Source organism: Hyla sarda, chromosome 1 (assembly GCF_029499605.1).
Source record: "Hyla sarda isolate aHylSar1 chromosome 1, aHylSar1.hap1, whole genome shotgun sequence".
Classification (NCBI taxonomy): Eukaryota; Metazoa; Chordata; class Amphibia; order Anura; family Hylidae; genus Hyla; species Hyla sarda.
In genome coordinates this window covers 337400115-337427861 of record NC_079189.1, presented here as the reverse complement: position 1 = coordinate 337427861, position 27747 = coordinate 337400115, and the positions used below count along the sequence as shown (strand labels likewise).

The window sequence follows — 27747 nt, the reverse complement described above, 5'->3', positions numbered from 1 at the left end:
CCATTATCAGTCATTTGTTCTCTAACTGGGTACATGCAGACATAGCAGCAGCCTTTTTAGCAAAGTTTAAATCACCTTATTTATAAAATGTATATGCCATTTCAAATGTTCCTTCTGCCCCTTTATACATCCATATAACATAACTAAATATTCAACATTGTTGTACAAAATTTCAGCTCCATTGCTAATAGCCAGCTTTGCACGATGGAGGCGGGGCGCGGCCTGCCCAGTCCCACCTCCACTGTGCAAAGCCGACTATTGGCAAAAGGAGGCCAACACAATGGATATCTCCGTAACCAGCCCATGGATCTAGGTACGTAAAACCATGTTGTAATGCGGTTAACCCCCACTATAGACCTGTATAATGTGTTTAGTGTCTGTGAACTGGCTGTCAGTTTCCCTTTAATACACTGTACCCCATATATTAATGAATTAATACATGATACCTCCACAAGAACATACTGAGCTTTGATTTAAGAATAAATGATTTCACTATATGAATTAATATAACATGCACTTACTATGAATTCTTACACTCAGCTCCATATATAAATTAATAAAGCAAAAAAAAATAAAAAAATAAAAAATAAAAAAAACACTGGAGTCACTTGTGCAAAATAAAATATATAACTTTATGAAATAATTTTAAAAGAAGATAGGAATCCCCCTTTGGGGAAATGACAACACTCCATCCATCCACATGTTACACAATATCACCAATAAGCAGTATTTTATCATCTCAGCCCCATGACAGAGAGATGTGGAGTATGAGAGTGGCCCAACCATACTCCACATCTCAGTAATAAAAGTAAATGACTGCCTTTAGCCTATACACATTCTCTTGTATCTGAGCTAGTGCTGAGGGAAAAGTTTCTGAACAACCTCATCAACTTTCGGAAATAGAGTCACATTGTATCGCAAAATGATGTTATCCTTGATCAAGTTCTTCTCTGGAATATTCTTGTTCCGTTTTGCTTTACAGTGAAATAGAATACTATCTTTTCGTGAAACCGCTGTAATATGTCCTTCAGCCTTTAAAACTGTATGGATTGATGTTTGAATGACTTTTCGTGGATTAATAATCATTTTTCGTGGCTTGATGGACTCGTTATCACTAGGTTCTCTATAAGGATGTTGAAGAATATTAATCCCTGGTACATGATACCAATAGTTGAATCCAGATGCATTAACCACTGATGGAAAGACATGATTTTCAAAACGAAAGACACTTGTTTCCGGATATCGTTTTAGAAGATTACTCATTAAAGATGACCAGTTCCAATACTTTACTGGAAGAATAATCTCATCAATGTCATTTAGGAGAACAAATTCACTTTTGAACATATTTCTATACATGCAGTCATTTAAAGCCGCAACTTGTCCATAGTAGCCAATATCACTGTCATCTCCTTTAACATATTTCCATTTTGTCGTAGTTTTTAGATACTTGTCTACTGGCCAGGGTATAACTTCTACAACACCTTCTTGAATGTAATATCTCAGTACTTTATCCACATTTTCATGGCAGCTGTTGTTGTAGATGGTGACTCTAGAAGCTCCTAGTAATTTATACATTTCAATGGCCTGAATCACCTGCATTACATTATGATATCGTCCATATAATGCAGAGATGCAAACAGTAAAACTAGCAGAAAATGATTTTAGAGGCTCTTTTGGAATCTTTAACACTGGAATTTGTTTTCTGTCTTCTGAGCTGTTTATATGGATGGACATATAGACATAATCCCATTCAGATGGGATTTTACATAGTAGGTTGGCTGTCTCATAAGGGAATCCAAACCAGTCTTTAACAATGTCAATTTCTGCCTTAACAGGTAAAACACCATTGTGTTTACAATAGAACAAGCAGTAAAGGTCTTTCACTGTTTTATGGACTACAGCAATTGTTCTTATCAAATTAGTTTCTCTGGGATCATAATAAGGAGAAATTATGAAAGTCTTATTATCCTCAAGAGCGATGAAGGGGCCGGTGACAATGTTGGGACTGAAGTTAATATTGCGATCCTCAGGTTGATGTAGAAAGAATAGGAAGATGAAAATGAACCCACAAGCATTCATTGCAATGAACAGGTATTTTAATGGACAAGACATCTCTTCTTCACAAGGACAGACTGTAAAAAGAAAAAAACATTGTAAGTATTAAAAATAAAAGACATTTAAACATATTTAACCATAAGTGTGACATATATGCGATCATATTTAAAAAACAACAAAAATTGTGCAATAGATAATCTGATTCCCAAATGATGCAATTTGAGCAAATTTAAAAGACAATGGCGTGGTTTCTGGCGCCATTTGGAAAACAAAGGGGGGCATACAGCCTAGCACCACATTTATTATTTGTTTTTGTTTTATTTCAAGATTTGTAATGAGAAATATTTACGTGAGACAAAATGTGACAGTTTTAGATATCTTTTAGACTTTTTTTTACACATTGCTCAACAAAGGGACATTGTATAATTACAACATTGTTTGCCAAAAATTGTGCCAAAGTTTTGGTGTAAAGGCAGTCTAAACATACATAATAAAAAGGATTATCGACAATATTAACCTGTTAAGGACCAAAGTGCGTACCTGTACGCCCTGAGTCCGCTCCCGTTCTCTAACAACGGCCGGAACAACGTCGGGAACCCGTGGCCAATAGCACATGGCACTGATTGCGGTGCTGCTCGTTATTAACCCTTTAGACGCAGCGTTCAAAGTTGAACGCTGCATCTAAAGTGAAAGTAAGCCATTTCCGGTTAGCTCAGGGGGCTGTTCGGGATATCTGTGGCGAAATTGCGGCATCCCGAACAGCTGTGACACAGCAGGAGGGTCCCTTAGCTTGCCTCCTGGTGTCCGATCGCCAAATGACTGCTCAGTGCCTGAGATTCAGGCATGAGCAGTCAAGCGGCAGAATCATTGATCAATGGATTCCTATGAGAAACCATTGATCAATGTAAAAGATCAGTGTGTGTAGCATTATAGCCCCCTATGCAAGCTATAACACTGCAAAAAAATTGAATAAAGATCATTTAACCCCTTTCCTAATAAAAGTTTGAATCACCCCCTTTTCCCATAAAAAAAAAAAAAAAAAAAAGTGTAAATAAAAATAAAAACATACATATGTGTTATCCCCGCGTGCGGAAATGTCCAAATAAAAATATATCATTAATTAAGCCGCGCGATCAATGGCGTATGAGCAAAAACCAATTCCAAAGTCCAAAATAGCGTATTTTCGGTCACTTTTTATATCATGAAAAAATGAATAAAAAGCGATCAAAAAGTCTGATCAATACAAAAATGGTATTGCTACAAACTTCAGATCATGGCACAAAAAATGAGCCCTCATAACCCCCCCCTCCCCCCCATACACGGAAAAATAAAAAAGTTATAGGGGTCAGAAGATGACAATTTTAAACGTATAAATTGAACGTAGTTATGATTTTTTTCAGAAGAAGTACGACAAAGTCAAACCTATAAAAGTAGGGTATCATTTTAATTGTATGGACCTACAGAATAAAGATAAAGTGTCATTTTTACTGAAAAATGTACGGTGTAGAAACAGAAGCCCCCAAAATTAACAAAATGGCGTTTTTTTTTTTCCAATTTTGTCTCAATTATTTTTTTTCTGTCTTGCCGTAGATCTTTGGGTAAAATGACTTATGTCATTACAAAGTAGAATTGGTGGCTCAAAAAATAAGCCATCATATGGATTTTTTTTGGTGTAAAATTGAAAGAGTTATGATTTTTTAAAGGTAAGGAGGAAAAAAATTAAAGTGCAAAAACTGAAAAACCCCTGGTCCTTAAGGAGTTAACCCCCATTGTGTTCAGTGGCTGGCATCAGAGATCAGTTTGTTACGGGTCATTTAACTTGTCTAGATGCCGCAACCAATAGTGATCACAGCATTAAGTTATTTGATCTTTTTGGGTTTCAACCTGCAAACTCCTGATGCAGTCATGTAGTGCCTATAGGTTGTCATGGCTTCTCAAAGGCTTCTAAAGACGTCTGTGGCTGCTATATAAGATTAACTAGTCTGTACCAAGAGATCATTAATTTAAAGGGTACCTCTCACTTGAGCAAGGCTTCAGGATCAACTAACTCAAGTCCCAAAGGCCTGTTTGACAAGTGTACTGCCCAACAAGTCTATTGGACATCCAGCAAATCTATATACCACAAACTTTAGCAGCAAAGAACAGAGCTGCAAGGATTTTGCACTGAAATACTGCCACCTTGCTCAAGTGACAGGTATCTCAGTGGAAGAAAGTACTATTGCCTTGACATGTGTAAGAAACCTATCAGCAGCCGGGACCTGATCAGGGTGATGTCCGGCATTAACCATTTAGAGGTTGGGATAGAAGTTTACTGTCTAAAGCCATGTCTACATGGCCAAAATTGTACGTAATGTCCGCTGGAAAATATAGGCGGACATTCTACACATTTACTTATGGCACTAGGACTGCTCGGAATGGAATCAGAGCGGACGCCAGAAACATCTGCCATGGAAATTGCACAGTACAACAGAATTTCATTGAAAATCCACCATGTGAACCTGGTCTTAACCCCTTAAAGGACGCAGGGTTTTTCCATTTTTGCCTTTTTATTTTTTCCCTCATCACCTTCTAAAAATCATGATGCTTTCAATTTTGCACATAAAATTCCATATGATCGCTTATTTTTTGCGCCACCAATTCTAATTTGCAGTGACAGTCATTTTACCCAAAAAATCCAGGGCAAAACGGAAAAAAAATTAATCGTTTGACAAATTTGAAGAAAAAATGTCATTTTATCATTTTTGGGGTCTTCCGTTTCTACGCAGTACATTTTTCGGTAAAAATAACACCTTATCTTAATTCTGTAGTTCCATACTGTTAAAATGATACCCTACTTATAAAGGTTGGATATTGTACTTCGGAAAAAAATCATAACTACATGCAGGAAAATTTATATGCTAAAAATTCAACATCTCCTAACCCCTATAACTTTTATTTTGCCACGTACGGGCCGGTATAAGGGCTCAATTTTAGTGCTGTTTTATGAAGTTTTTATCGGTATCATTTTTGTATTGATCGGACATTTTGATCACTTTTTATTCATTTTTTCATGATCTAAAAAGTGATCAAAAATACGCTATTTTGGACTTTGGAATTGTTTTTTGCGCGTACGCCATTGACCGTGCAGTTTAATTAACAATATTTTTTTAGTTTTTAGTTTACGCATGGGGCGATACCACATATATGTTTGTTTATTTTTATTTACACAGTTTCTTTTATGGGAAAAGGGGGGTGATTCAAATTTTTATTAGGGAAGGGGTTAAATGACTTTTTTTCACTTTTTCTTTTGCAGTGCTATAGCTCCCATAGGGGGCTATAGCACTTCACACATTGAACTTTTACCCTGATCCCATTACAATTTCTAACTAACTTTCTAACTGCTTGTAAGGAAAATGGATATTCCAAATATTTTTATTTGTGAATAAAAATAAAATGTATGTCCACTTTATGTTGGCATCATAAAATGGACATATTTTTACAGCCATTTTCAAAAATGTAATGAAAATTGCAAAATCTGAAGGGACAGATGCTACAGAACTACAACTCCCAGCATGCCTGGGCAGTCTAGGCATGCTGAGAGTTGTAGTGTGGCAACATCTGGAGGGTTACCGTTTGGGCACCACTGTAACAGTGGTCTTCAAACTGTGACCCTCCAGATGTTGCAAAACTACAACTCCCAGCATGCCCAGACAGCCTTTGGCTGTCTGGGCATGCTGGGAGTTGCAGTTTGGCACCCACTAGGAAGGGCAGCAGTAAATATACACCCTCGCTTCCCTACCTGCGCCATGATCTCCGCTGATGTCTCTGATGATCGCCGGGCCCCATCGCATCTTGTCCTCAGGTAAAGGCCTCCATCTTCTCCCCCCGTTCTGCCTGACATCCAGGGGTGGGCAGAACAGGGGTTGCCATGGCAACCCACTGTCCTGCGCTGCCATTGGTCAGAATTCAGTTCTGCCCAATGGCAGGGGATAGGAGGAGATTGCAGCACTGAGACCTCGCTCCTATCTCTCAGGATGATCGGGGCTGTCACTGACAGCTCCGATCATCCCTATTTTCCGGGTGATCGGGTCACCAGAGACCCGATCAGCCCGGAATAGCAGAATATCGCATTTCTGAATTGACATGCGATTTTCTGTGATCGCCGACATGGAGCACCATCGGCGATGTGCCAGGATGCCTGCTGAATGATTCCAGCAGGCATCCTGGTCCGGTCCCCAACCGGCTAGCGGCGGGGACCGGAATTCCCACGGGCGTATGCATACGCCCTACGTCTTTAAGGACTCGGGATGCAGAGCGTATGCATACGCTCCAAGTCCTGAAGAGGTTAAAGGGATACTCCAGTGGAAGACAATTTTTTTTAAATCAACTGGTGCCACAAAGTTAACCCCTTGCCGCAAAACACATTTTATAAAACGGCACTGCGGCATGCGGCATGGCAGGGTTATGAAGAGAGCTCAGGGGCTGAGCTTGCATCATACCGCACAGGCAGGCCGATATCCAGCATTAACTCTTTAGACGCCACAATCAAAGTTGATCACGGCATCTAAAAGAGCCGAAATCTATTCCCAGCAGTGGTAAAATGAGCGATATCATTAAAAAGTACAGTTGGTGGTGCAAAAAACAAGCCATTATATGGGTCTGTAAGTGGAAAATTGAAAGCGTTATGGCTTTTAGAAGACTAAGAAAAAAAAGAAAGAAAAAAAATCCTTAAAGGGGTTTAACGGATTTGTACATTATTTCTATTTAAAAATATTAATCCTTCCAGTAGTTATCAGCTGCTGTATACTACAGAGGAAGTATTTCTTTCTCCAGTTCTTTTCAGTCTCACCACAGTGCTCTCTGCTGACACCTCTGTTCGTATCAAGAACTGTCCAGAGCAGGATAGGTTTGCTATGGGGATTTCCTCCTACTCTGGACAGTTCCTGACACAGACATAGGTGTCAGCAGAGAGCATTGTGGCCAGACAGACAAGAACTCCAGAAAGAAATACAACTTCCTTTGAAGTATACAGCAGGTGATAAGTACTGGAAGGATTAACATTTTTAAAAAGAAGTCATTTTACAAATCTGTTTAACTTTTTAGAACCAGATTTAAAAAATGTTGTTTTCCACCGAGGTATCCCTTTAAAGCGCTAGAAATTCAGTTGCCGGTAGCTCAGTAGAGTCTGGATCAGTTGAGAAGATGAGCAGAGGTCCCTTACTTAGCTCTGTCCAATCCAATCAGTGCTTCAAATGTTTAGGCAGCCTCAGCAGCCTGTAAAAGTGGAGTGCTAATAATAATTAACTAACAATTAATGCTATGCTATTTTCCCAATAAAATAATGTAAACAAAATATATATATATGCTGGTATTACACATAAATGTCTGAACTAAAAATAAAATGTAAATGAAACAGCACAGTGAATTGCTTACACAGTGCTGATTAATCACTGATATTAAAGATAAAGTTAGGTCTCCCAATAATACAAAAAACTGAAAAAACTAGAAGGGAACCTCTAAAACATAGCTTTTAATGTGCACATCTAAAAATGTACAGAAATAACCAGTATCAAAAAGTACTTTTTGATACTTGTTATTTCTGTACATTTTTAGATGTGCACATTAAAAGCTATGTTTTAGAGGTTCCCTTCTAGTTTTTTCAGTTTTTTTTACACAGTGCTGAACTTAAACTTAAAAAAAAAAAAAATGCCAAAGTCCAGAATTCCTAATTTTTGGTCACCTCATACCAAAATAAATAAATAAAGATACATTTATAAAAAGCTATCAAAAAGTCCCATCAAAACAAAATAGTACTGATAAAACTACGGATCACCAAAAAATGAGCCCTCATGCAGCCCCGTATACGGGAAAATTAAAGTGTTATAGGTTTGTTATATACATTAGGTATCATTCTAATCGTGTGCACGGACAGAATAAAGATGAGGTGTAATTTTTACTGAAAATTGCACTGTGTAGAAATGGGTTGCAACATGACGGGGTTTTTTAAATTTAATTTTGCCCCACAAATAATTTTCAGTTTCGCCGTAAATTTTGTGGTAAAACGAGTGATGTCATTACAAAGTACAGTTCGTAGAGGAAAAGCAATCCCTCCTATTGGTCTATAGGTGGAAAATCTAAAGAGTTATGGCTATTAGAAGACAAGAAGGGAAAAAAAAATTTAAAGCGCATATGAAAAGGGTTAAAGAAAAAGGTTACATAAACCATAATAAAAACTAAGTAAATTGGGTATTGTGGTACTGACTCTCCAGATAAAGATAACAAGTCAGTTGTAAGACTATGTTACTCAGCCCAATGCAAGCACTTATCTCCTAGATCAGTGTTCTTATAATATGCCTATTACATAACTCTGTATCAGACAGGCAAGGACACAAAATATCGTGGGATCACTCATGGGCCCTTTACAATCAGCCATAAGTTTATTTCACAAATAAAATAAAAAATTGTTGTGCAGTTTATGGTCAAATGAATGGTATCATTAGGATAGGTTTGCACACAGGTATTTTTTTGGTGTTTATGAAAACTGAATGCAGTTTTTGTGCCAAAACCAGAAGTGCATTGAAAAGAAATGGGAAATATAAGGAAAGGACTTAGACTTCTCCTTAACCCCTTGGGGACGGAGCCCATTATGACCCTAAGGACGGGAGCATTTTTTGCAAATCTGACCACTGTCACTTTAAGCATTAAATCTCGGAATCAAATTTATAAGTAAAAGCATTCCAGAGTTATTTTTTTTCGTGACATATCCTACTTTATGTTAGTGGTAAATTTTTGGCGATACTTGCATCCTTACTTGGTGAAAAATTCAAAAATTTCATGAAAAATTTGAAAATTTTGCATTTTTCTAACTTTGAAGCTCTCTGCTTATAAGGAATATGGATATTCCAAATAAATGATATATTGATTCACATATGCAATATGTCTACTTTATGTTTGCATCATAAAATTTATGAGTTTTTACTTTTGGAAGACACCAGAGGGCTTCAAAGTTCAGCAACAATTTTCCAAATTTGGAATTTTTCAGGGACCAGTTCAGGTTTGAAGTGGATTTGAAGGGTCTTCTGGTTAGAAATACCCGATAAATGACCCCATTATAAAAACTTCACCCCTCAAAGTATTCAAAATGACATTCAGTCAGCGTTTTAACCTTTTAGGTGTTTCACAGGAATAGCAGCAAAGTGAAGGAGAAAATTCAAAATCTTCATTTTTTACACTGGCATGTTCTTGTAGGCCCAGTTTTTGAATTTTTTACAAGGGGTAAAAGGAAAAAAAAATACTCTTAAAATTTGTAACCCAATTTCTCTCGAGTAAGAAAATACCTCATATGTGTATGTCAAGTGTTCGGCGGGTGCACTAGAGGGCTCAGAAGCGAAGGAGCAACAATGGGATTTAGGAGAGTGAGTTTTTCTGAAATGGTTTTTGGGGGGCATTTCCCATTTAGGAAGCCCCTATGGTGCCAGGACAGCAAAAAAACCCACATTGCACACTATTATGGAAACGACACCCCTCATGGAACGTAACAAGGGGTACGGTGAGCCTTAATACCCCACAGGTGTCTGACAACTTTTTGTTAAAGTCGGATGTGTAAATGAAAAAAATATATTTTTCCACTAAAATGCTGGTTTTTCCCCAAATTTTACTTTTTTTACAAAGGGTAATAGGAGAAAATGCCCCCCAAAATTTGTAACCCCATTTCTTCTGAGTATGGAAATACCCCATGTTTGGATGTCAAGTGCACTGCGAGCGAACTACAACGCTCAGATGAGAAGGAGCGCCATTGAGCTTTTAGAGAGATAATTTGTTTGGAATGGAAGTCGGGGGCCATGTGCATTTACAAAGCCCCCCGTGGTGCCATAACAGTGGACCCCCCACATGTGACCCCATTTTGGAAACTACACCCCTCACGGAATGTAATAAGGGGTACAGTGAGCATTTACACCCCACTGGCGTTTGACAGATCTTTGGAACAGTGGGCTGTGCAAACAAAAAAATTAAATTTTTCATTTTCACGTACCACTATTCCAAAAATCTGTCAGACCCCTGTGGGGCGTAAATGCTCACTGTACCCCTTATTACATTCCGTGAGGGGTGTAGTTTCCAAAATGGGGTCACATGTGGGTATTTATTTTTTTGCATTTATGTCAGAACCACTGTAAAATCAGCCACCCTTGTGCAAATCACCAATTTAGGCCTCAAATGTACATAGTGCGCTCTCTCTCCTGAGCCTTGTTGTGCGCCCGCAGAGCATTTTACTCCCATATATGGGGTATTTCCGTATTCAGGAGAAATTGTGTTACAAATTTTGGGGGTCTTTTTTTCCTTTAACCTCTTGTGAAAATAAAAAGTAAAGGGCAACACCAGCATGTTAGTGTAAAAAAAAAAAAAATTTTACACTAACAGGCTGGTGTAGACCCCAACTTTTCCTTTTCATAAGGGGTAAAAGGAGAAAAAGCCCCCCAAAATTTGTAGTGCAATTTCTCCCGAGTACGGAAATACCCCATATGTGGCACTAAACTGTTTCCTTGAAATACGACAGGGCTCCAAAGTGAGAGAGCACCATGCGCATTTGAGGACTAAATTAGGCATTGCATAGGGGTGGACATGGGGGTATTCTACGCCAGTGATTCCCAAACAGGGTGCCTCCAGCTGTTGCTAAACTCCCAGCATGCCTGGACAGTCAGTGGCTGTCCGGAAATGCTGGGAGTTGTTGTTTTGCAACAGCTGGAGGCTCCGTTTTGGAAACACTGCTGTACAATATGTTTTTTATTTTTATTGGGGGGGACAGTGTAAGGGGGTGTTTATGTAGTGTTTTACTCTTTATTAGGCGTTAGTATAGTGTAGTGTTTTTAGGGTACATTCACACTGGCGGGTTACGGTGAGTTTCCCGGTAGGAATTTGCGCTGCGGCAAAAAATTTGCCGCAGCTCATACTTGAAGCAGGATACTTGCTGTAAACCCGCCCGTGTGAATGTACCCTGTACGTTCACATGGGGGGTGGGGAGGGCAAACCTCCAGCTGTTTCAAAACTACAACTCCCAGCATGCACGGTCTGTCAGTACCTGCTGGGAATTGTAGTTTTGAAACAGCTGGAGGCACACTGGTTGGAAAACCTTCAGTTAGGTTCTGTTACCCAACTCCGTATTTTCCAACCAGTGAGCCTCCAGCTGTTGCAAAACTACAATTCCCAGCATGCACGGTCTGTCAGTACATGCTGGGAGTTGTAGTTTTGAAACAGCTGGAGGCACACTGATTGGAAAATACTGAGTTGGGTTCTGTTACCTAACTCAGTATTTTCCAACCAGTGTGCCTCCAGCTGTTGCAAAACTACAATTCCCAGCATGTCTGATCACAGAAGGGCATTCTGGGAGATGTAGTTATGCAACAGCTGGAGGTACGCAACTACAACTCCCAGCATGCCGAGACAGCTGTTTTCTGTGTGGGCATGCTGGAATTTGTAGCTTTGCAACATCTGGAGTGCTACAATTTAGAGACCACTGAACAGTGATCTCCAAACTGTGGACCTCCAAATGTTGCAAAACTACAACTCCCAGCATGCCCAGAATGCAAACAGCCTGTGCGGGCATGCTAAGAGTTGTAGTTTTGCAAGATCTAGAGGGCAGTATAGAGATCACTGTGCAGTGGTCTCTAAACTGCAGACCTCCAGCTGTTGCAAAACTACAAATTCCAGCATGCCCACACAGCAAACAGCTGTCTGGGCATGCTGGGAGTTGTAGTTTTGCAACATCTGGAGGGCTACAGTCTAGAGACCACTATAGTGGTCTCAGACTGTAGCCCTCTAGATGTTGCTAGGCAACTACTCACCGGCTTCCGTCGCATCCGGGAGCCGTCCTCTTCTGCCGCACGCCGCCGCAGATCTCAGTCGCCGCCGCAGATCTCCGTCGCCGCCCGCCGATCCCCGTCGCTCCGCTGCCTCCGGAGGGGTAAGTGGACTCCGGCACCGCTCCTCTTCCTTTTCCTTTTCCCCGTTCTGCCCCGCCTATTGTGGGTGGGCAGGACGGGGAAAACGAAAGTAAACCCCTCCGCCCCAGATCTGCCATTGGTGGTCGCGTCTAGACCAACAATAGCAGAGATAGGAGGGGTGGCAACTCTGCCACCTCACTCTTATCGCTTTAGGGGGATCGTGGGTGTCTTAGACACTCGCGATCCCCCTTCTATTCTGGGTCACCATAGACCCGTAATGACCCGGAATCGGCGCAAATCGCAAGTGTGAATTCACTTGCGATTTGCGCCGATCGCCGACATGCGGGGGGGGTCTAATGACCCCCCTGGGCATTTGCACGGGGTGCCTGCTGATAGATATCAGCAGTCACCCCGGCCCGGTCCCCGCCCGGCGCGCGGCGGGGGCCAAAATTCCCACGGGCGTATGCCCTTCATCTCCAACAGGTTAATGATGGATCCACTTCTGACTTTGGCTCAAAAACATCAGTATAAAAAACCTGTGTGGAAACCAAACCTTACAGTATAAATGGTTCTGCAAAAAAGTCATCATTTACCTATTTAGACCGGAAACTAAAAAATAAGAAACATGACTTAAGTGGAGGAGGAGGGAAAAAATGTAATATGAAAAATTACAATGTCATAAAGGGGCCAATATTCTATAATAATCATATAAAGCAGAACATAACCTAGAAACACAACCCAACAGAAAAATATGGCAATAATGACAGTAAATACTAACAAGAAGCCCAAGAAAGAAAGAAAAAAAAAAAAAAAGTGATAAGAAATCTCCTGAAAGACATCGATACTGAACACAGACAGTATGAACCCAAGCAGCAAAAAAAATAAAAATATATATATAAATAAATTCACTAATAAAGGAACCTTTAGTATAGCTACCTTGTCTGATATGGTTCCTCCTGGCCTGACTCAGTTTTCCTTTATGGACACCTTTAGCTCTCTGTTCCTCAGAAAAGTCCTCACCAGAAATCCACCTTATTGGCCCAAGCCTGTTTATGTTAATCTGATTTTTGGGATCCCTGCTGTGTACTTTGTCTCCACCCAAGACACTGTCTCCTTTTCAATTAAACAAAGTCTTAATCAGTCTGTGCCCTTCCCCTGATAATGCGCAAGGACAATGAGGATGCTTTAACTTCACCTAACAGTGTAAACAATGAGGGGCAATGTAAATCAAATGTGAACTCTCTTTTTGTTCACTTTAGACCAAAAAAGTTATGGAAAATGTGGCTGTCGTGCACCAAATTTATGAAATGGCGCATAGACATTGATGAATGCCCACTGAACTGCTCTGGTTAAATGTCGCAGAGCAGTGGCGGGTTGTGCAACAATAGCATTAAGAATTTTTGGTAGTTTTTCTGGGGCAAAAATTTATTGGGAAAAATCATCACTAATGATAATACAGGAGGACTCTAGACCAAGGATTAGTGGGGTTACCATTGTTTGAAAGGGAAACACAGTAAAATATCTTTGTATAGAAATAGGGAGGGAGACAAATTATATTCTGAAAAACAATCTTAATCCCCTTTTAAGGAAAATAGTAGATTAAATAAAGGTTTGGAGTTCCCTTCCTCAAGAAGATAGAGTTGCGCTGTTGAAAATTGTCGTTACCACAAATTTTATATGTAATAAGAATTTCTCCATATTTGGATCACAGATAAGTGGTTTAAGGGATTGCTGTCCTCTTTGAACAAGTTGGTATGGGGTCGTGGAAGGGTGATGTTCGGGCTTACCTAACTTCAAATATTTTTTAGAGGCAAAAGTTCAAGCTATTAAAAAGGGGAAAAATAAAAGACATTTGGGATTTTATTTAGCACACGTATAAAGAGACACACTTAGAGGTAATAGAGATACTTTGAAAAATTGCTGCTGAACTTTGAAGCCCTCTGATGTCTTCCAAAAGTAAAAACATGTCAACTTTATGATGCAATCATAAAAGTAGACATGTTGTATATATGAATCAATATATAATAATTTTTATGTCCATTTTCCTTATAAGCAGAGAGCTTCAAAAGTAAAAAATAAAATAGCCAAATTTTTTCATAACATTTTTGAACTTTTCACCAAGAAATCATGCAAGTATCAATGAAGTTTTACCTCTAACGAAGTAGAATATAGGTGTATGGAAGTAAGTCCAGCTCTCTACCTCAAGCACCGTGCGCACGGACTGGCGTGGGCAGCGCCAAATGGATATGCAAAAGAAAGTGGAATGTCCAGCGCAGTGTAGGTCCAACGAATTCACTTTATTGATTAAAACCCAGGATACATGGATACAGTAAATTCGTTGGACCTACACTGTGCTGGACATTCCACTTTCTTTTGAATGAAGTAGAATATGTCCTGCCGCTGGGGACCCCCGGGATCTCGGCTGGGGCACCCTGTTATCAATACTGCACCGAGCAAACTCGCTCTGTGTGCAATGACAGACGATACAGGGGCCTGAGCATCACGACCCGCACCCTTAATGCAAATCTATGGGAGTGGGTATCACGTGGAGTGGCCACCACGCCCCCTTCCATAGACCTGTATTGAGGGGGTGGGTCATGACATAATGAGGGGGTGGATCTATGATGTCACGATGCTCCGGCCCCTGTATCGTCGGTCATTACGCACAGAGCGAGTTTGCTCTGTGCAGTAATGATAACTGGGTGCTGCAGCTGAGATCCCAGGGTTCCCCAGTGTCGGGACCCCCGCGATCTGACATCTTATCCCCTATCCTTTGGTTAGGGGATAAGATGCTAGGGGCGGAGAACCCGGCTAAGGGGTTAAAGCAGTACTCCGGTGGAAACTTTTTTTTAAATCAACTTATGCCAGGAAGTTAAAACAGATTTGTAAATTACTTCTATTAAAAAATCTTAATCCTTCCAGTGCTTATTTGCAGCAGTAAACTACAGAGGAAGTTCTTTTCTTTTTGGATTTCTTTTGTGTCTGACTACAGTGCTCTCTGCTAACACCTCTGTCCATTTTAGGAAATGTCCAGAGCATCATATGTTTGCTATGGGGATTTTCTCCTGCTCTGGACAGAGGTGTCAGCAGAGATCACTGTGGTCGTGACAGAAAAGAACTTCCTCTGTTGTATACAGCCGATAATAAGTTCTGGTAGGATTAAGATTTTTTAACAGAAGTAATTTACAAATCTGTTTAACTTCCTGGCATCAGTTGATTTAAGAAAAAAAAAAAAATTCCACCGGAGTATCGCTTTAACCTGTTCCGGACCCAGGACGTAAGTTTACGCCCGTGGGAATTTCGGTCCCCGCCGCGATTCCCATATTGAACCCCCAGATTGTTCCCCCACTCTGGGTGTTAGCGGGAAAATAGTTTGGGACCTTGTGCACCCATTGCTGGATAAGGGTTACCATGTGTACGTGGACAACTTTTATACCAGCATCCCTCTATTCCCATTCCTTGCAGCCAGATCCACGTCCGCTTGTGGGACTGTGCGGAAGAACCAGAGAGGCCCCCCTCTAAATTTGATCCAGACACCTAATCCCAAGGGCGAGTCCTGTCCCCTTGCTCATGAAAACTTGTTGCTGGTCAGGTATAAGGATAAGAGGGATGTCCTTATGCTGACCACTATTCATGGTAACTGCAGCTCACCTGTCCCTGTGCGAGGTACTACAACACTGGTCCTCAAGCCCGATTGTTTTCTGGACTAAAATCGGTATATGGGGGGAGTTGATCTTTCTGATCAAATCCTCAAGCCATACATGGCCAAAACACTGGCATGGTACAAAAAAGTTGCAGTCTACATGGTACAGGTTGCCATGTACAACTCTTTTGTACTGTCCCAGTACACTGGCAACACAGGGACATACCTTCAGTTCCAAGAAGAAGTCCTAAAAGGTCCTGATTAGAGATGTCGCAAATTGTTCGCCGGCGAACAGTTCCCGGCGAATTTAGCATGTTCGCATCGCCAGGCGAACATATGTGAAGTTCGATCCGCCCCCTATACTTTAACATTGCAGTAAACTGTGACCCTGTGAGTTAGAGTCAGCAGACACATTACAGCCAATCAGCCGCAGTCCCTCCCTTCCAGGCCCTCCTACCTCTTGCCCGGATGCCATTTTAGCCTCATTCAGCATGCTGCAGGCTTAGTAAGTGGAGGGTCAGAGAAGCTGCTCCTGCTGTATAGGGAAAGCGATAGCTAGGTTGCTGCTAGGTGGTGTATTCAGGGTCCAGTTTACTTCTAAAGCACTAGTGTAACATCTGCTTTAAGGACAGCACCCAAAAAAGCCCTTTTTAGGGCCGAAAGATATCCATCCTGGTTGGGAGGGAACCGCTGGTTAAAAGGGGTACTCCAGAATCAAACTTAAGTTCCTGCAAGCAACTAACTACTTCAGTATTCAAAGGGCTGAAAGATATCAGTCCATGTGTCTTGCAACAGCTGGAGGCACCCTGGTTGGGGACCACCGTTTAAAAGGGGAACTCCACTGGCAAGCTTTTTTGCTCATTGTCACACTAGTGCAAATCACATTAGGTGTGACAGTTGTGCAAATAAAAATAAAAAAAAATACCTTTTTTGGCTGTTAAATAAAATCAGTCGTCACTGTCAGTTCACGTCACAGTTGCCATTTTTTTTGCCTGCAGGGCAAATTGTGTCACCCTAGTGCAAATCACATTAGGTGTGATAGTTGTGCAAAAAAAAAAAAAAAAAAAAAAAAAAAAAAAAAAAAATGACAGGCAGAGGAAGGCCACCCTGCAGGGGCCGTCGTGGTGCTGGGATTCCCTTTGGCCCTAGAATGGCCAGTGTTCAGAGGCCACGTACCCTAAACCCCCAAAGTTCTGAGGACTTAGTTGACTGGCTATCACAAGACACCCAATCTACTACAGCTTCCGCTCGGAACCTTGATGCACCGTCCTTCTCCTCCTCTAGCTTAGCTTCAGGCACCTCTCATGCTACCACTTGCCCGCCTGCCGCCATCACCATCACTAGCACCGTAGCAGCTTTACTTGATCCGTCAGAGGAGTTATTTACACATCAGTTTGAAGACATGAGTGAAGCGCAACCATTATTGCCAGAAGATGTAGTTAACAGGGATATGTTTCAGTCAGGCAGCATTACACACATGGACGTACGGTGTGATGATGATGATGTACCCGCTGCTGCTTCCTTTCTTGAGGTGTCAGATAGCGGTGAAGGTGTTGATGATGACGATGTGTCCGTGGATGCCACGTGGGTGTCCTCTAGAAGAGAAGAAGAGGGGGAAAGTTCAGATGGGGAGACAGAGACGAGTTGGAAGCAGGGAGAGGTAGTCGCAAGGAGCTAGTGGCACAGTCAGACAGCATGCATCGGCACCCGGGGTCAGCCAAACGGGACGCCAATCAATGCATGCTGTTGCCACCACCAGAATGCCGTCATCGCAGAGCTCAACGGTCTGGCATTTTTTTTTGTGTGTCTGCCTCTGACAACAGCGAAGCCATTTGCTACCTGTGCCAGAAGAAACTGAGTCGTGGGAAGTCCAACACCCACCTAGGCACAACTGCTTTGCGAAGGCACATGATGTCACATCACAAACGCCTATGGGATCAACATGTCAGTACAAGCAGCACACAAAGTCAAAGCAGCCATCCTCCTCCTGGTCTAGCATCTTCAGCCAGGTCAACCACTGCTGCCCTCCTTGCCCCCTCTCAACCATCTGCCTCTCCGTCTCTCGCCTTGAGCAGTTCCTGCTCATCTGCCCACAGTCAGGTGTCTGTCAGGGAGATGTTTGAGTGCAAGAAGACAATGTCTCAAAGTCACCCCCTAGCCCAGCGTCTGACAGCTGACTTGTCGGAACTGCTAGCCCTCCAGCTTTTACCATACAAGCTGGTGGAGTCTGAGGCCTTTAAAAAATTTGTAGCCATTGGGACACCGCAGCGGAAGGTACCCGGCCGAAATTTTTTGGCACAAAAGGCAATCCCCAACCTTTACTCCATTGTGCAAAAGGAAATTATGGCATGTCTGGCACACAGTGTAGGGGCAAGGGTCCATCTGACCACTGATACCTGGTCTGCAAAGCATGGTCAGGGCAGGTATATCACCTACACTGCGCATTGGGTAAACCTGGTAAAGGTTGGAAAGCATGGAAGAGGAGTTTGTGCAGAGGAGTTGGTGACACCGCCACTACTTGCAGGCAGGCCTGCTGCCACCCCCTCTACTCCATCCTCTTCCATAACATCCTCAGCCGAGTCCTCTTCCACTGCTGCGTCTTGCTCCACATCACCGGCACCCCCCCAGCTCCCCAGGTGCTATTCCACATCCCGGATACGGCAGTGTCACGCCATCTTGTGGTTGACTTGCCTCAAAGCGGAGAGTCACACTGCACCAGCTCTCCTGTCGGCCCTGAAGGCACAGGTGGACCAGTGGCTGACTCCGCACCAACTGGAGATCGGCAAGGTGGTTTGTGACAATGGAACAAATTTGTTGGCGGCATTGAGGTTGGGCAAGTTGACACATGTGCCGTGCATGGCACACGTGTGTAATCTGATTCTACAATGCTTTGTGCTCAAGTACCCAGGCTTAGAGGATGTCCTGAAGCTGTCCAGGAAGGTGTGTGGCCATTTCAGGTGTTCCTACACAGCCATGGCGCACTTGTCAGATATCCAGCAGCGAAACAACATGCCAGTGAGGCGCTTGATTTGCGACAGCCCAACATGTTGGAATTCAACACTCCTAATGGTCAACCGCCTGCTCCAACAAGAAAAAGCCGTCAACGAATATTTGTATGCGGAGCTGGGATTTTTTTTGCCACTTTACTGGAGGCTCATGCGCAATGCCTGTAGGCTCATGCGTCCTTTTGAGGAGGTGACAAACCTGGTCAGTCGCACCTAAGGAACCATCAGCGACATCATACCGTTTGTTTTCTTCCTGGAGCGTACCCTGCGAAGAGTGCTGGATCAGGCAGTAGATGAGCATGAAGAGGAAGAGTTGTGGACATCATCACAACCAGAAACAGCCTTATCAGCATCGCTTGCTGGACCTGCGGCAACGCTGGAAGAGGATTGTGAGGAAGAGGAGTCAGAAGGAATGTGGCTTTGAAGAGGAAGACCAACCACAGCAGGTATCCCAGAGTGCTCCTTGTCACCTATCTGGTTCCCGTGGTGTTGTATGTGGGTGGGGGGGGGGGGGGGGGAAAGAAGATTATACCTTCCCTGACATCACTGAGGACGAGGAACGGGACATGAGTAGCTCGGCATCCGTCCTTGTGCAAATGGGGTCTTTCATGCTATCGTGCCTGTTGAGTGACCCTCGTATAAAAAGGATGAAGGAGAACGACCTGTACTGGGTGTCCACGCTACTAGACCCCCGGTATAAACATAAAGTGCCTGACTTGTTACCGCATTACAGCAAGGCAGAAAGGATTCAGCAGGTCCAAAATAAATTAAGACGTATGCTGTACACAGCGTATAAGGGTCATGTCACAGCACAAGAGGGATCTAACAGGGGAAGAGGTGAAAGTAATCCTCCACCTACCACGAACACGCCGGCAAGGACAGGATGCTGTACAGACATGCTGTTGATGGAGGACATGCAGAGCTTTTTAAGTCCTATGCATCGCCACAGCCCTTCGGGGTCCACCATTAGAGAATGACTTGTGCTGCCTAATGGGGGCTAAAGCACATTATTCCAAACCATTTAGGAATGTTAGGCGATTTATGCCCTTTATGGATTAAAACCAGACTCTGCATCAACTATGTAATTTTCCATGGGAGTTTCCCATGGATCCTCTGGCACGCCACAGTCCAGTCCCCTTGAAACAACTTTTAAATCACTATTGTGGCCAGAAAGAGTCCCTGTGGGTTTTAAAATTCGCCTGCTCATTGAAGTCAATGGCTGTTCGCCCGGTTCGCGAACCGAAAAGGTTATGTTCGCGACATCACTTGTAGTTACCTGTACTAATTGAAAGATCGCCGGGGTTCGTTGCAATCCTGTATAATGTATAGGTGAAGCGGCCTCTCCTCTATGGTCCCCTGCACTGCCGTATATATATACACACACATTCATATTTCCCACAGAGAGCTGCGATTGGTCAGATGGTTCCAGCCAATCACAACTCTGTGGGAAATAGGAATGTGTGTATATATATATATATATATATAAGTCAGTGCAGGGGACCATAGGAGAGCGGCCGCCGCATCTATTCATTATACAAGAGGATCACAACGGGTGTCAGGAGGAGTGACACCCGCTGCAATCTGTCTATTAATACAGGTACTACAGCTCCCAGCAGAGTATGCTCTATGTTGGGAGCAGTAGTACCTGCCATAAGTGACAGATCACAGAGGATGTCACTCCTCCTGGCACCTGCTGCGATCTTCGTGAAGTGACTGTCGGGATCAGCTGTTTTCAAGGCTACAGAGCCGGGAGAACAGCTGATCCTGAGCAGGATATATACATCGTATACATACTGCCCAGCAAGAACTTACAGTGAGCCTGCAATGTGTATACAATATACACATTGCTGGCACATTTAACCCCTTGCTGAGCTGTGCGCTAAGCCAGCCCGGCAAGGAAAGAGTTAACTTACACTGCTGGACAGTGTAGGTTAACCCTTTGGGCGGTATACACTATACAGCTATCTATAGATAGCTGTATATAGTGTATACAGAAGATGGACAAGTCCTGCAGGTCTGTGTAGCTCCGCTCCCTAGTGATGATGTAATTAGGGGCGGAGCTACAGACGCGATCCAAGCTGGCAAGGGTATAAGGCTCTGCTAACATTGTCCTAATTGGATAATGTGAACAGACCCTTCTGCCAGTGTCTACCCAGACAGGGAGACTCCAGCTGTCGCTAAACTACAACTCCCAGCATGCCCAGACAGGCTGTCTGGGCATGCTGGGAGTTGTAGTTTTGCACCAATTGGAGGCTCACTGTTTAGGTAGACATTGCATTATGCGTGCTCTCCCCTGCAGAGAGCGCAAAAAATGTCCTAACCCATTTTTTTGTGTTTTTTTCTTTTTTCTTTCTTCTCGTTTCAGATCAGGGGTGCCGGGAAGAGCCGGTACCAACAGGCCCGGAGCATCAAAAATGGCGCTCCTGGGCCTAGGCTGTAACAGGCTGGCATTATTTAGGCTAAGGAGGGCCAGTAACAATGGTCCTCACCCACCCTGGTATCTGGCTGATACTGAAAATAGGGGGAACCCTATGCGGTTTTTTTTTTTTTGTTTTTGTTTTTTTTTATGGAAAAAAAAAAAAACGCATAGGGTTCCCTGTATATTCAGTATCAGCCAGATACCAACGAAGCAACAGCCTGACGTTACCAGGGTGGCCGAGGACCATTAATACTGGCCCTCCCCAGCCTAAATAACGCCAGCCTGTTACCGCCGAGGAGCGCCATTTTTGACGCTCCTGGCCTGTTGGTACCGGCTCTTCCAGGCACCCCTGTGCGGTGGGTACCGGAGTAATAATTGGGGGTTAGCGCCAGCTGTTTTTGGGGCTAACGCTAAGCCCCGGCTTAGTAATGGATTCCATCTATTAGACAGCATCCATTACTAAGCCTGAGTGGTCGGATCCCCCACGATCAGACATTTATCAAAATTTCTTAGCACTTGACATCTTCTTTAAGGACTCGGTTTTTCCGTCCTCACCTTCTAAAAATAACAACTCTTTCAGTTTTCCACATCCATCATTTCATCACAAAATCTACGGCAAAACCCAAAAATTATTATGTGGGGCAAAATTTTAAAAAGTTCCAAACTATAGTGAGACCAGTGTAGGGAGTAGTGTTGCTCACGAATATTCGCAATTCGAATATTATTCGCGAATATCGCATATTCGCGAATTTCGCGAATATAGCGCTATATATTCATAATTACGAATATTCGTTTATTTATTTATTTATTTATTTTTTTCACAGTAAACATCACAGTGATCATCCCTCTCTGCTTCCAGCTTGTGTGGTGTAAAGAATACTACTGTGTGAGACTGGCGTGCGCAAATTCGCATATGCTATTTTTCGCATATGCGCATTTTCGCGTATGCTAATTTTGTATATGCTAATATTCACATATGTTAATTTTCGCATACGCGAATTTACGCATATGCGAAAATAAAACGAGAATATAACGAATATGCGAATATATGACGAATATTCGTCTATATATTCGCGAATTCGAATATGGCCTATGCCGCTCAACACTAGTAGGGAGGGTTAACTTCAGATTAATATTCCTATAGATCACTAACAGGTGATCCAAAAAAAATACCCTTTCCTCCCATGCACCTAGAAATTGTGATGATTAAAAGTGTAATCTTTATTCATTCCACACACTATAAATGTTAACATATTCATGTGCCATATATCCCTACATTCTGTTTGCAATTCTGACCAGCCGGTCTATAAAGTGCACAGCATTATGGAGATTTATCAAAACCTGTGTAGGGGAAGAGTGGTGTAGTTGCCCATGACAACCAAATTGCTTTCATTTTTAAAGAGACCTGTGAAAAATGAAAGTAATCTGATTGGTTGCCATGGGTAACAGCACCACTATTCCCCTACACAGGTTTTGATAAATCTCCTCCATAATGTTGTTCACTTTATAGACCGGTTGGTCAGAATTGCAAACAGAATGTAGGGATATATGGCACATGAATATGTTAACATTTATAGTATGTGGAATGAATAAAGATTACACTTTTAATCATCACAATTTCTAGGTGTATGGTAAGAAAGGGTATTTTTTGGATCACCTTTTGGTGATCTATTGGAATATTAAAAATGGAACACCATTTTGTAACTTTTGCGGGCTTCAGCTTCTACGCACTGCACTTCTTAGTAAAAATGGCATATCCTTTTTATTCTGTAGGTCCATAAGGTTACACCGATACCCAAATTATATAGGTTTTATTTTATTTTACTTGTTTAAAAAAAATAAAAAGATTATCTGTAACCCAATCAGCACCATTGAGCAGCCAGGATTTATTTTATTTTAGTTGCTGCAATCAACTTTGGTCGTGGTGTTTAAGGGGTTCATTCCGGTGTCTGGCATTAGCGCTGATAGCTGCCCAGACCATCCCGCTATGATGCTCGCATCATAAAAGGGGATCAGACACAGGACATATATGTACGCCTTGCGTTCTTCATGACCACGGACGTAAATGTACGTCCTGGTTTGGCGGGACTTCGCGCACCAGGATGTACATTTACGTCCTGTGTATGACCACGAGCATCAGAACGGTGCTCGCGTCATACACGGCAGGTTCTGGCTGCTGTGAGCAGCCGGGGACCCGCTGGTAATGGCCGACATCCGCGACCGCGCAGATGTCCACCATTAACCCCTCAGTTGCCGTGATCAATTCAGATCACGGCATCTGGGGCAGTGCGGTACTTTGAATGGATGATCGGATCGCCCGCAGTGCTGGCTCACCTGGCTCTGGCCGTCTCCCGGGGTCTTCTGCTCTGGTCTGCGATCGAGCATACCAGAGCATCAGATCACCGATAATACCGATCAGTGCTATGTCCTATACATAGCACTGAACAGTATTAGCATTCAAAGGATTGCTATAGATAGTCCCTTATGGGGACATCAAAAGTGTAAAAAATAATAATAATTTGAAAAATGTAAAAAAGGAAAAGGAAAAGAAAAATCCCCTCCCAATAAAAATTAAAATTGTCAGTTTTTTTTTTTTTTATAAACATATTTGGTATCGCTGCATGCGTAAATGTCCGAACTATCAAAATATATTGTTAATTATCCCGTATGGTGAATGGCGTAAACGTTAAAAAAAAAAAAACAAAGTCCAAAAATGCTGCTATTCACATTTTATTTAAAAAAAAATTATAAAAAATTATCTAAAAGTTCTATATATGCGCATGTGGTATCGATAAAAAGTACAGATGACGGCGCAAAAGTGGACCCTCATACCGCCCTATATATGGAAATATGAAAAAAAGTTATAGGTGGTCAAAATAGGGCAATTTTAGATTACTGATTTTGTACAAAAAGTTTGATTTTTTTTAAGCAGTACAAAAAAATAAAAGTATCTAGCCATGGATATCATTTTAATCGTATTGACCCACAGAAGAACACATGTCATTTTTACCGTAAAGTGTACACAGTGAAAACAAAACCCTCCAAAATGTGCAAAATTGTGGTTTTTCCTCCCTAAAAAACCACAAGCACTTATAGGAGTCTGGAGATGGAAATATAAAAAGGAGTTATGGATTTTAGGAGGCGAGGTGGAAAAAACGAAAATGCAAAAATAAAATTGGCCTGGTCCTAAAGGGGGTGCTCCAGTGGATTTTTTTTTTTTTTTAAATCGACTGGGGCCAGAAAGTTAAACAGATTTGTAAATTACTTCTATTAAAACATCTTGACCCTTCCAGTACTTATTAGCAGCTGAATGCTATAGAGGAAATTCTTTTCTTTTTGAATTTCTCTTTTGGCTTGTCCACAGTGCGCTCTGCTGACACCTGATGCCTTATCAGGGACGGTCCAGAGCAGGAGAAAATCCCCATAGCAAACCTATGCTGCTCTGGCAGTTCCGAACACTGACAGAGGTGTCAACAGAGAGCACTGTGGACAAACCAAAAAAGAAATTCTAAAGATAAGAATTTCCTCTGTAGCTAATAAGTCCTGGAAGGGTAAAGATTTTTTAATAGAATTAAGTTCCAAATCTGTAACTATCTGGTGCCAGTTGATTTAACAAACACCACACACAACAAAAAGTTGCAGTAAACAAAGTGGTGTTCTAAAAAAAATAATTTTGCAAAAAAAATGTGTGCTCGCACCATACTTATCACATGCCCAGCACCATTTAATACATTTGGTGCATGTACACTTTAACCACACCATCAAAATCTGTGTATAACATCAGCGCACCTACACTGACTTTTATAAATGTCCCCCATAGGATTTGGCTCTTTTGACACACACACACACACACACACACACACACACACACACACACACACACACACTACTACTGACTTAAAAAGTACATGTCACCAAAACTAGAATTTAAATTTATTGTTCCTTATGTAATTATAAGACACTTTATCTACTTTCTTTTAAAATTCTCAATACATAAATTTAGGTGCACTACTGTGATAGATGTAGACAGTAACATATGACTAACCCTCAAACTGATGTTAAAATTGAGACATTAGCCAGTATATCCTTATATGAAGGACATCCAAGGGTTCTCAAGTAGCACGGGACCTAACACTAAACCTACCTGTGCCGTATGGGCAATACCAGGGATCAGTGGGCAATTACAGCAGCATTAGGTCCAACTCCCAGCCTGTTCCCAGTTCACTCCAGTGTGGCTAAACACACATACTACGGAAGAAAGGAAGAAGGCTATGAGCCCCACCCAAGTAGGCTGATATGTTGCCGGCCTCACAGGTGCACGTTAATACTTCGTATAATAGTGATTAAGGTGCATTACATTTGGGAGTTTATACACCTCCAAGTATAAGATTTGAACAACAAGAAAAAAAATGGCAGGAAATGCTTAACCACAAATGCATTTATGCTGGGAGAGCAGATCCTGTGCTTGTGGTCCGTTGCTAAGGGCAATCCCAGCATAACATGCATACAATGGGGGATGCCTGCAGCAGACTACAAGTGCCACAATGGCATCCTACACCCGAGGAAAAGTGTGGATGTGTAACATATAGAATAATACATAAATTTAGGTGCACTACAGTGGTAGATGTAGACAGGAACATATGACTAACCCTCAAATTATGTTAAAATTTAGACATTAGCCAGTATATGCTTATATGAAGGACATACCTGAGGCCACACACCAATGCCAAGTGTTAAAATTCTCAACCTTTATGTGTTTTTTAATGGGATTCTGTTCTGTTCCCTGCCACAAGTCAAACAGCCTGGCAGGAGACCAAATTCAGGAAATACGTGCGGGGCATGGCTAAGCACAGCTCTCCCAGGCTTCGGTGATGTTACGCCTGCTGGGGAACACCCACTTTTTCCTGGCTGGAACTCACACAATGTGAGCAAGGGGAAAAGTATGATACAGAGCTTTTTAACAACATGTACGTTCTGATGCCCTGGTACTTAACGCACCAGGACATACATTTATGTCCTATACATGACGCGAGCACTGTACCAGTGCTCTCATCATGCACGCCAGGTATCAGCAGCCGGGACCTGCTGGTAATGGCGTACATCAGCAATCACGCTGATGTCCACAATTAACCCCCTGCCGCAAATGGACGTTTATTAACGTCCATTTGCGGCTCTTGAAGTATGACGCACGCTCAGCAGGTGAGCGCGCATCATACACGGTGGGTCCCGGTTGCTATAAGCAACCGGGACCCGTGGCTAATGCTGGACATCGTCGATCGGGCTGATGCCCAGCATTAACCCTTTAGACGTAGCGATCGCCGCGTCTAGAACGAAAGTAAATAATGCCGGTTAGCTCAACGGTGCTGTTCGGGACAGTTGCGGTGAAATCGCGGCATCCCAAACAGCTTGCAGGACGCGAGGTGGATCCCTACCTGCCTCCTCGCTGTCCGATTGCCAAATGACTGCTCCATGCCTGGAGATCCAGGCAGGAGCAGTCAAGCGGTGATAACACTGATCAGTGTTATGCTATTGCATAACAGTGATCAGTGTATTCAATCAGTGTGTGCAATGTTATAGCCCCTTATGGGAGCTATAACATTGCAAAAAAATTATGTGTAAAAAAAAGTTAATAAAGATCATTTAATAAACCTACTAAAAGTTTGAATCACCGCCCTTTTCTCATAAAAAAAAAAAACTGTGTAAATAAAAATAAACATATGGGGTATCACCACTACAAAAATATATTGTTACCATAATTAAACCGCACGGTCAACGGCGTACACTTAAAAAAATTCCAAAGTCCAAAATATCTTACTTTTCGTCACTTTTTATACCGTAAAAAAAATTAATAAAAAGTGATCAAAAAGTCTGATCAAAACATAAATGGTACCAATAGAAACTTCAGATCACGGCACAAAAAATGAGCTCTCATACTGGCCTGTATACAGAAAAATAAAAAAGTTATAGGGGTCAGAAGAGGACATTTTTCAACATATAAATTTTGGTGCATGTAGTTATAATTTTTTTTTTTTGTGGTAAACTAAAATCAAACCTATATAAATTGGGTATCTTTGCAACCGTATGGACCTACAGAATAAATATTAGGTGCAATTTTTACCAAAAAACTGCACTGCATAGAAACGTAAGCCGCAAAAAATTACAAAATGTTTTAGTTTTTTTTTTCAATTTTGTCCCACAAATATTTTTTTACTGGTTTCGCAGTAGATTTTGTAATGAAATTATTAATGGTATTACAAAGTAAAATTGTTGGCACAAAGAACAAGCCCTCATATGGATTTTTAGGTGTAAAATTGAAAGTGTTATGATTTTTAGAAGGTGAGAAGGAAAAAACAAAAGTGCCAAAATAAAAAACGCCAAAGAGGGAAAGGGTTAACCCCTGAAATGCCGTGATCAATACAGATAACGGCATCTGTGGGAATACGGTCATTAAAATGGATGAATCCCGTGGGAGATCCGATCTCTGACATGGCGGCCGGAGGTCCCCTTACCTGCTCCAGCTTTCATTCTGGAGAGCAGACCAGAGAAGAAGATCACCAATAATACTGATCAGTGATATGCCTATACATAGCACTGCTCAGGATATACAATCTAAAGACTGCTATAAATAGTTACCTATGGGGACAGAAAAAGTGTAAAAAAAAAAAAAAGTGAAAAAAAGTGAAAAAGCCCCTCCCCAATAAAAACTTT

The 27747-nt window shown here is 42.0% G+C and overlaps 1 protein-coding gene across 1 annotated transcript; it reads right to left on the bottom strand.

Annotated features, from left to right (window-relative positions):
- Positions 1-695: 695 nt before the first annotated feature.
- LOC130307128 (uncharacterized) lies at positions 696-25856 on the bottom strand. Its single transcript, XM_056552155.1, has 2 exons — positions 25747-25856; positions 696-2132 (listed from the first exon to the last, which is right to left on the bottom strand). Exon 2 carries the CDS (start codon positions 2110-2112, stop codon positions 853-855), a length of 1260 nt encoding a protein of 419 aa, XP_056408130.1. The 5' UTR covers positions 2113-2132; positions 25747-25856; the 3' UTR covers positions 696-852.
- Positions 25857-27747: the final 1891 nt, after the last annotated feature.

Bases quoted from the DNA above. Each gene is read 5' to 3' on its own strand.
- LOC130307128 (XM_056552155.1), bottom strand. From the start codon at position 2,112: ATGTCTTGTCCATTAAAATACCTGTTCATTGCAATGAATGCTTGTGGG.